The 10,233-nt window shown below is 36.3% G+C and overlaps 1 protein-coding gene across 3 annotated transcripts in view; it reads left to right on the top strand.

Moving 5' to 3' along the window:
• Positions 1-418: 418 nt before the first annotated feature.
• chic2 (cysteine-rich hydrophobic domain 2) overlaps positions 419-10,233 on the top strand; it is a 17,249-nt gene continuing 7,434 nt past the window's right edge. The window contains exons 1-5 of one of the 3 annotated variants that reach the window (XM_061905763.1): positions 419-754; positions 5,263-5,317; positions 5,471-5,626; positions 5,691-5,747; positions 9,378-9,437. In XM_061905763.1, coding sequence (XP_061761747.1) covers positions 612-754; positions 5,263-5,317; positions 5,471-5,626; positions 5,691-5,747; positions 9,378-9,437 — 471 coding nt within the window. In that variant the 5' untranslated portion in view covers positions 419-611. Of the gene's footprint in view, positions 755-5,262; positions 5,318-5,470; positions 5,627-5,690; positions 5,748-9,028; positions 9,119-9,377; positions 9,438-10,233 lie in introns of those variants that run through there. The other 2 variants (XM_061905771.1, XM_061905756.1) reach the window with 2 other exon arrangements.

The following is a 10,233-nucleotide window of genomic DNA, read 5'->3' as shown; positions in this document are numbered from 1 at the left end:
ACAGATAACGTAGGAAATGCATTTTTATAAAAGAAATAAAATAAATCGAGATTTTTTTATTTTGGGGCCAAATAAAAAACTGTGTATATTTTTATTAATTATTATTCGTGAAATCACTTCTTGCCAATCTTTTTTTTTTTTTTAACACAGTTCATGAATAACTTTCTAATATGGCAATGTAAATTAGTCCCTTAATTGTTGTTAAATATTATGTCGCTCGTTGATGTACAAAAACAACGCACGTTTTTAGTGTGTTATCGTGACAATTAAGGAGTTTATTTAATATATGTTTTTATTTTATAAACCTTTATTTATAAATGGCAACATTTACAAACTATTGAGAAATAATAATAATAATCATCAAATTACGTAGAAAACAGCGCCAGGGGGTTGATGAGGGAGGTATTTGCCCGGCGGAACACAAAGTGAGGCCGCGCTTCCGGTGTCATGTGGCGACGGCCGCGGATGTTGATGTTGATGTTCGCCGCTGTAGAAGATGTGAACTTCCATCTCGCTTTCTTCTCTCCTGGCGCCTTCTCCTTCTCCGTCGGGGCAGGCGTGCTTGCTTGCATCCCCGGGCGGCGCCGTGTCTCTCCCGCGGAGCAGCGCGGATGATGGAGGACTTTGACGAGATCTACGAGGAAGAGGAGGAGGAGGACGAAGAGGAGGAGGACGAGGACAGGGCCGCGGAGGAGCAACTCCTCAAGTACGCCCCGGACCCGGTGGTAGTGCGAGGCTGCGGCTACGTCACCGTGTAAGTGGCTGACGATGGTCGCTGGTATTGGGGGGGGAATTGGAACTCTTGTCACCTGACTGACGATGCTAACTCTATTAGCATAGAGCTACTCTCTTAGCAACTTGTTAACCATACATGCTACTATTAACCTGTTAGTTTTTGTACTTTTATCAACTGTCGTTGCGTTTGGTCATACTTATTTCAGCTATTTCAAATTTGTGAGTGTGTGTGCGAATTATATTTATCCAGTTAGCTGGATGCTAACTCCTTTAGCATAGAGCTACTTTGTTAGGAACATGCTAACTACACTACTATTAACCTTTTAGTTATTGTACTTTCATCAACCCTCATTACGTTTATTCATACGTATGCCAGCCATTTGAAACATTCAAATAATGACTTAATTGGTGTGTGTTAATTATATTGATCCAGTTAGCTGGATGCTAACTTTATTAGCATAAAGATACTTTGTTAGCAAGATGCTAACTACACTACTATTAACCTTTTAGTTATTGTACTTTTATCAACTCTCATTACGTTTGTTCATACTTATGCCAGCCATTTGAAACATTCAAATAATGACTTAATTTGTGTGTGTTAATTATATTGATCCAGTTAACTGGATGCTAACTAGATGCTAACTCCATTACCATTGAGCTACTTTGTTAGCAACATGCTAACTACACATGCTACTATTGACCTTTCAGTTTTTGTACTTCTATCAACTCTCATTACGTTTGTTCATACTTATTCCAACCACTTCAAACTTTCGAAAAATGACTTAATTTGTGTGTGTGTTAATTATATTCATGCAGTTAGCTGGATGCTAACTCATTAGCATAGATCAGGGGTCACCAACCTTTTTGAAACCGAGAGCTACTTCTTGGGTTCTGATTAATGCGAAGGGCTACCAGTTTGATACACACTTAAAATAAATTGCCAGAAATAGCCAATTTTCTCAATTTACCTTTGATAAATATATAAATATATATATAAAGGGTATTTCTGTCTGTCATTCCGTCGTACATTTTTTTTTTCCTTTTACAGAAGTTTTTTTGTAGAGAATGAATGATGAAAAAAACACTTAATTGAATAAATTAAAAGAGGAGAAAACATGAAAAAAATGAAAATTCAATTTTGAAACATAGTTTATCTTCAATTTCGACTCTGTAAAAGTCAAAATTCAACCGAAAAAAATTAAGAGGAAAAACTAACTAATTCAAATCTTTTTGAAAAAATTAGAAAAATAATTTGTGGAACATCATTAGTAAATTTTCCTGATTAACATTAATTTTAGAATTTTGATGACATGTTTTAAATATGTTAAAATCCAATCTGCACTTTGTTAGAATATATAACAAATTGGACCAAACTATATGTCTAAAAAAGACAAATCATTATTTCATTTAAATTTTCAAGAATTTTTTTTTTTTATAAAAAATTCAAAAGACTTTGAATTAAGATTTAAATTTGATTCTACAGATTTTCTAGATTTGCCAGAATAATTTTTTTGAATTTTAATCCTAAATTTGAAAAATATTTCACAAATGTTTTTTGTCGAAAAAACAAAAGCTAAAATGAAGAATTAAATTAAAATGTTATTATTCTTTACAATAAAAAAAAAAAAATACAATTACTTGAACATTGATTTAAATTGTCAGGAAAGAAGAGGAAGGAATTTAAAAGGTATACAGGTATGTGTTCAAAAATCATTTTTAAGGTTGTATTTTTTTCTCTAAAATTGTCTTTCTGAAAGTTATAAGAAGTAAAGTAAAAAAAAGAAATGAATTCAACAAGTGAAGACTAAGTCTTTAAAATATTTTCTTGGATGTTCAAATTCTATTTGAGTTTTGTCTCTCTTAGAATTAAAAATGTCGAGCAAAGCGACGGTGTTGCTAGTAAATAAATACAATTTAAAAAATAGAGGCAGCTCACTGGTAAGTGCTCCTATTTGAGCTATTTTTAGAACAGGCCAGCCGGCGACTCATCTGGTCCTTTCGGGCTACCTGGTGCCTGCGGGCACCGCATTGGTTACCCCTGGCATAGAACTACTTTGTGGATGCCACTATTAACCTTTTAGTTATTGTACTTTTATCAACTCTCGTTACGTTTGTTCATACTTATGCCAGCCTTTTCAAACACTCAAATAATGACTTAATTTGTGTGTGTGTGTGAAATATATTTATCCAGTTAGCTGGATGCTAACTAGATGCTAGCTTCTTTAGCATAGAGCTACTCTGTTAGCAACATGCTAACTACACTACTATTACCCTTTTTAGTTTTTTTGCCATTATCAACTCTCGCTACGTTTTTTCGTACTTATTCCAGCCATTTCAAACATTCAAATAATTACTAAATTTGTGTGTGATTACATTTATCCAGTTAGCTGGATGCTAACTATGTTAGCATAGAGCTACTCTGATTGCAACATGCTAACTACACGCGCGGATGTTACTATCAACCTTTTAGTTTTTGTACTTTTATCAACTCTCGTTACGTTCATTAATACTTATTCTAGCCATTTCAAAAACTCGAATAATGACTTAATTTGTGTGTGTGAATTATATCTATCCAGTTCGCTGCATGCTAACTAGATCCTAGCTCCATTAGCATAGAGCTACTCTGTTAGCAACATGCTAACTACACTACTATTAACCTGTATAGTTTTTGTACTTAAATCAACTCTCGTTACGATTGTTCATACGTATTCCAGCCATTTGAAACATTCAAATAATGACTTAATTAGTGTGTGTGAATTATATTTATCCAGTTTGCTGGATGCTAATTCCATTGGCATAGAGCTACTCTGTTAGCAACATGCTAACTACGTGCGTGGATGCTACTATTAATCTTTTAGTTTTTGTACTTTTATCAACTCTCGTTCAGTTTGTTCATACTTATTCCAGCCATTTGAAACATACGAATAATGACTTAACTTAAGAGAACACCAACATTGAGAATGTGATGATACATCTTATCTAGGCGTGTTTGTTTTGTTTTAAAGATTAATTTAAATGTATCAGTGGTGGGCAGTGTGTTTCCCACCTAGGCCTCCAGTTAGGGCTGGGCGATATGGCCTTTTATTAATATCTCGATATGTTTAGGCCATGTGACGATACACCAAATATGTGGATATTTTGCCTTAGCCTTGAATTAACATTTGATGCATATAATCACAGCAGTATGATGATTCTATGTGTATACATTCAAACATTCTTCTTCATACTGCATTAATATATGTTACTTTTAAACTTTCATGCAGAGAGGGAAATCACAACTAAGTCAATTTACCAAAAGTGTATTTATGAAACAGCTTTTAAGCAGTGACACAAACATTCATGTCATTTCCAAAACAGAAAGTACAAGATTGTCAGAGACATTTTTAAACAAGCTATTAGTGCACCTCTGTGCATGATGTCATTAAGATTACGTATCAAACCAACACTCAATTAAAGTGCACTTTTGGTACAGAACGCCACTAAAATAGTTTAAAACAAAATGCACTTTTGTGCATGATGTCACACAAGATATTTCAATAAGTGTCAAATAAAAATGAGCTACATAACAGGAAATCAAATAGTGTATGTCATTCTCTATGTAGTAGGTTCCCGCGGACGTCATCTCTTTCTGTTGTTGACTATCTTTTTCATACGGTGTTGATGTGGAAATGGTTGCTTGGACATTTTGTGGGTGTGGCACCGAATGGAGATGTTGACATGCGGAGTAAGCACTCTTCTTTCTCTAGCAGGTGACTTTTCAAATGATGCTACACATTAGCAGTGCTGCTACTTTTTGTAGCAACACTTTTGCTGCATAATTGTTGAACATCTTCCTGCTTGAAGCCAAACTACCGCCAGACGATGCACCCCGTGCTGTTTGTCTTGGAATTAATTCTTCCTCCATTTGTTACCAGATTTGCATCTTCTCTCTCTCGTATCACCACTCGCAACGCACCGTTAGCATCACTGCTATTGTTACCATGTAGCTACCTCTGCTCGGGGAGGGCGTGTGACGTGACAGTATGTGATGTATGTAAGAAGGTGCGCTTGTTTTGTGTCTCTTTAAAGGAGGAGAGACAAGAAAGAGTGTGATGCCCGCAGCTTAAAGCAACTGCGTAAGAACGTATACTCCAATATCACCATATAGGCATTTCTATATCGCACGGAGACAAACCCGTGTATCCAGTATATTCCATATATCACCCAGCCCTAGTGTGAACCAAAAAAATGAGGACTTTCATGTTGTGTTTGACTTTGAAGAGACTTCCAGCGTCATCCACTGGTTAAAGTAGGACTTCCAGCGCTCATTAATGAACATTGTACACACGAAGACACAATACAAATATTTATTTCATATTTTCTCAATTTTATCAAACATAATTAATAGCAGTCGACAGAGGCTCCTCCTCCATGACAAAAGCAAAGCAGACCAACGGAAGGAATCTTTCCTTCCAGGACAAAAACTCTCACATTAGACTTTTCATGACACATGTTGACCTCTCCTTTGTCTTCCTCCCAACTGCACAGGTTTGGCCTCAGTAACAAGTTTGAATGGGAATTCCCTTCAGCACTCACAGGCAAGGTGAGTGGACTCTCATTCAGCTGTCCACTGACTACTCTAAAGTCTTCCACTGACAAGATGGAGCGGGATCATTGATGACATTTGGGGGCTGTGTCACACCTATCTGACCTCATACATACCTGTGCGTGTGCGTATGTGTGTCTCCTCACTCAGGTGGCACCAGAAGAGTTCAGAGCGAGCATCAACCGAGTGAACAGTTGTCTTAGAAAGACGCTGCCGGTGAACGTGAGATGGCTGTTGTGTGGCTGCCTGTGCTGCTGCTGCACGCTGGGCTTCAGTCTGTGGCCTGTCATCTGCTTCAGCAAGAGGGTGAGATGCGCACACACACACACACACACACGAGCATGACATCATTTTACCGGGTGTCTTACAGACAAGAAAATCTATAGAGAAGCTTCTGGAGTGGGAGAACTGCAGACTTTACCACAAGGTGAGTGCCTTTGTTGTGTCTTGATGATGAACTGCAGGCATTTAGTTCTACTCTCCTGCTGATAAACACTAGGTCCATCACAGGTAAAGGTGGGCAGTAAAGAAGGAATATAGAATGTAAAAAAAAAGGTAATTAAAAAGTAAAATAAGTAATTTAGAAGGTAAAATAAAGGACAGAAGGTAATTAAAAGGTAAAACAATGAATATAGGAGGTTCATCAAAAGTTAAATAGAAGGTAAGAAAAAGGTAAAATAAGTTAAAAAGAAGGTAAATGAACGGTAAAATAGGTTAAATAGAAGATAAATAAAAGGAAAAATAGGTTAAATAGAAGGTGAATAAAAGTAAAATAGGTTAAACAGAAGGTAAATAAAAGTAACATATGTTAAATAGAAGGGTAAATAAAAGTAAAATAGTTTAAATAGAAGGTAAATGAAAAGTAAAGATCAAACAAGGTAAAATACAATCAAAGAAGATAAATAAATAGGTCATCCCATTAGGTTGAGTTTTTCCTTGCCCCGATGTGGGATCTGAGCCCAGGATGTCCTTGTGGCTTGTGCAGCCCTTTGAGACACTCCCGATTTAGTGCTATATAAGTAAAAATTGATTGATTGAGAAGGTAAATACAAATTAAACTATGTTAAAGGCCTACTGAAACCCACTACTACCGACCACGCAGTCTGATAGTTTATATATCAATGATGAAATCTTAACATCGCAACACATGCCAATACGGCCTTTTTATTTTACTAAATTGCAATTTTAAATTTCCCGCGAAGTGTCTTGTTGAAAACGTCGCGGAATGATGACGCGTGCAATTGACGTCTCGGGTTGTAGCGGACATTTTTTTCCAGCCCGATCCAAGCTATAAGTAGTCTGCTTTAATTGCATAATTACACAGTACTCTGGACATCTGTGTTGGTGAATCTTTTGCAATTTGTTCAATTATTAATGGAGACGTCAAAGTAGAAAGATGGAGGTGGGAAGCGGTGTATTGCGGCTGCCTTTAGCCACACAAACACAGCCGGTGTTTCCTTGTTTAAAATTCCCGAAGGTGAAGCTTTACTATGGAACAGAGCGGTCAAGCGAACATGGTGTCCGACCACATGTTAACCGGCAGGTTTCGGTGAGAAAATTGTGGTAATAAGTCTGCTCTTACCGTAGTTATGAGCGGAGCTCGCGTCCTCCTGCAGTTGCTGCGGACTATTACCTCCTCCCGCCGGAGACACTGGCGGTCACAACACCCATGGCCACACCCCTCCGACTTTCAGGTACCATATAATCTCACTAAAACACTAGTAACACAATAAGCAGATAAGGGATTTTCCAGAATTATCCTAGTAAATGTGTCTAATAACATCTGAACACTGTCCCCGCCTTTTCTTATTTTTTTTTTTTTACTTTTTTATTATTTATTTTTTTTCCTAGTCCTTTACTCTTACTATCCCCATCCACAAATCTTTCATCCTCACTCAAATTAATGGGGAAATTCTCGCTTTCTCTGTCCGAATCGCTCTAGCTGCTGGTGGCTATGATTGTAAAAGATGTGAGGAGCTCTACAACCCGTGATGTCATGCGCACATCGTCTACTTCTTCCGGTAAAGGCAAGGCTTTTTTATTAGCGACCCAAAGTTGCGAACTTTATCGTCGATGTTCTCTACTAAATCCTTTCAGCAAAAATATGGCAATATCGCGAAATGATCAAGTATGACACATAGAATGGACCTGCTATCCCCGTTTAAATAAGAAAATCTAATTTCAGTAGGCCTTTAATATAAAGTAAAAAAGTAAAAGGAATATATAAGGTAAAATACTGTCAGTTAAATAAAAGGTAAAACAAGTTATAGAGAAGGTAAATAAAAGGTAAAAGAAAGTAAATAACGGTAAAAAAAGACAATGTAAAAGACTTTCAAATAAGGTAAATAGAAGGTAAAATTAGTTACATATAAGATGAATAAAAAGCAATTAAGTCAAATGTACGATAAGTAAAAAGTAAAGAAGGTAAATCATTTTTTTTAAAGTTAGGATAAATGTGGTCGAGTAAGGTAAGTAGAAGGTAATAGAGGTTATCACATTGTGTATTTGTAGTTGTTTGCCCTAGACACTGAGCAAACGTGTTTAATTATCATGTTGTGTACTTGCAGTTGTGTTTGCACTAGACCAGGGGTAGGGAACCTCTGGCTCTAGAGCCAGATGTGGCTCTTTTGATGACTGCATCTGGCTCTCAGATAAATCTTAGGTGACATTACTTAACACGATAAGTAATGAATAATTCCGCTGGTAATCACAGTGTTTAAAATAACGTTCAAAATATAAAACATTCTCATGCATTTTAATCCATCCATCTGTTTTCAACCGCACGGTTTCAACAAGTATTTTAATTATTATTGGTTTTGCTTCAAAATAACAATGTTATTAAAAGGAATGAGAGACTTGATTTACCCTAAAAATGTTGGTCTTACTTAAAAATGCACGTATTTAGTTGTATTCAGTGTTAAAAAAAAATATTATATGGCTCTCATGGAAATACATTTTAAAATATTTGGCTTTCATGGTTCTCTCAGCCAAAAAGGTTCCCGACCCCTGCACTAGACACTGAGCAAACATGTGTTTAATTATCATGCTGTGTACTTGCAGTTGTGTTTGCACTAGACGCTGAGCAAACATGTGTTTAATTATCATGTTGTTTACTTGCAGTTGTGTTTACACTAGACACTGAGCAAAAGTCTGTTTATTATGTTGTGTACTTGAAGTTGTTTGCACTAGACACTGAGCAAACATGTGTTTAATTATCATGTTGTGTACTTGCAGTTGTTTGCACTAGATAGACACTGAGCAAACATGTGTTTAATTATCATGCTGTGTACTTGCAGTTGTGTTTGCACTAGACACTGAGCAAACATGTGTTTAATTATCATGTTGTTTACTTGCAGTTGTGTTTACACTAGACACTGAGCAAAAGTCTGTTTATTATGTTGTGTACTTGAAGTTGTTTGCACTAGACACTGTGCAAACATGTGTTTAATTATCATGTTGTGTACTTCCAGTTGTTTGCACTAGATAGACACTGAGCAAACATGTGTTTAATTATCATGCTGTGTACTTGCAGTTGTGTTTGCACTAGACACTGAGCAAACATGTGTTGAATTATCATGTTGTGTACTTGCAGTTGTATTTGCACTAGACTCTGCGCAAACGTGTTTGATTATCATGCTGTGTACTTGCAGTTGTGTTTGCACTAGACACTGAGCAAACATGTTCAATTATCATGTTGTGTACTTTCAGTTGTGTTTGCACTGGACCCTGAGCAAACATGTGTTTGATTATCATGTTGTGTACTTGCAGTTGTGTTTGCACTAGACACTGAGCAAAAGTCTGTTTAATTATGTTGTGTACTTGCAGTTGTGGTTGCACTAGACACTGAGCAAAAGTCTGTTTATTATATTGTGTACTTGAAGTTGTTTGCACTAGACACTGAGCAAACATGTTTAATTATCATGTTGTATACTTGCCGTTGTGTTTGCACTGGACACTGAGCAAACATGTGTTTAATTATCATTTTGTGTACTTGCAGTTGTGTTTGCACTAGACACTGAGCAAACATGTGTTTAATTATCATGTTGTGTACTTGCAGTTGTGTTTGCACTGGACACTGAGCAAAAGGAAGTGCGAATCCAACAACATGATGGAATATGTAAGTGTTGCCTCATGACATCTTTCACCTCCTTTTCTTTTTTGTGGAAAACTAGGTCCAGTAATCCCTTGTTCATCCTTGTTAATTACTTCCTGTAGGAATCATTCAGTATTAATCACATATTTTCATTGCTAGAACATAAAAAAGCAGTAAATAACAGCCTTTAGTCAAGGTTTCATCCAATAATTTGATGCAGTCTGAGGCTGAGCCAATCAGTGTCCACGATACTTAACAGTCCGATCTGATGGGTTTGATATACTTTTATTGATGTTCTATCCATGTTCAGAGTGCAATGTCAATGTTGTTTATGCACACCCATGAGAAGGAGGGATGAAGGTCGTCAGAAAAATCTTGTTTATTTGAACCTTTTTTCCTAAAATATGCAAAACAATTACTCGATTAATCGAACAAACTTATTGATTACCAAAATAATTGCTCATTCTTTGACTTTCAAATCCCAGGAAATAAAAAATGCAACACAATCCAATCTGAGAAGAATTGGAATAAAATCATCTCTTTCAGGGTTAAACTGCCACCGTCACAAAACCTTAATTAGCTGCGCAGGCACAGTATTAAGCACAAATAGTTACCATGTAGCAACAATACATGTTTGTGTCACATAAGTGATCCAGTATAAAATAGTAAATTATACCTTTATTTTGACATTGAGGGTTAGAGTAACTTCCTGTATCCTCTTCTCACATTATTTTTTTCTTAAACTGCCCTTTTTTGGGGGAATTTTGTCAATCATTCCCAATACTTACATAAGACTAGAACACACATTTTTTTCACCTTC

The sequence above is a fragment of the Nerophis ophidion genome, linkage group LG01 (assembly GCF_033978795.1).
Source record: "Nerophis ophidion isolate RoL-2023_Sa linkage group LG01, RoL_Noph_v1.0, whole genome shotgun sequence".
NCBI classification, from domain to species: Eukaryota; Metazoa; Chordata; class Actinopteri; order Syngnathiformes; family Syngnathidae; genus Nerophis; species Nerophis ophidion.
The sequence above is the reverse complement of the archived record's forward strand: the minus strand, read 5'-3'. Positions and strand labels throughout refer to the sequence as shown.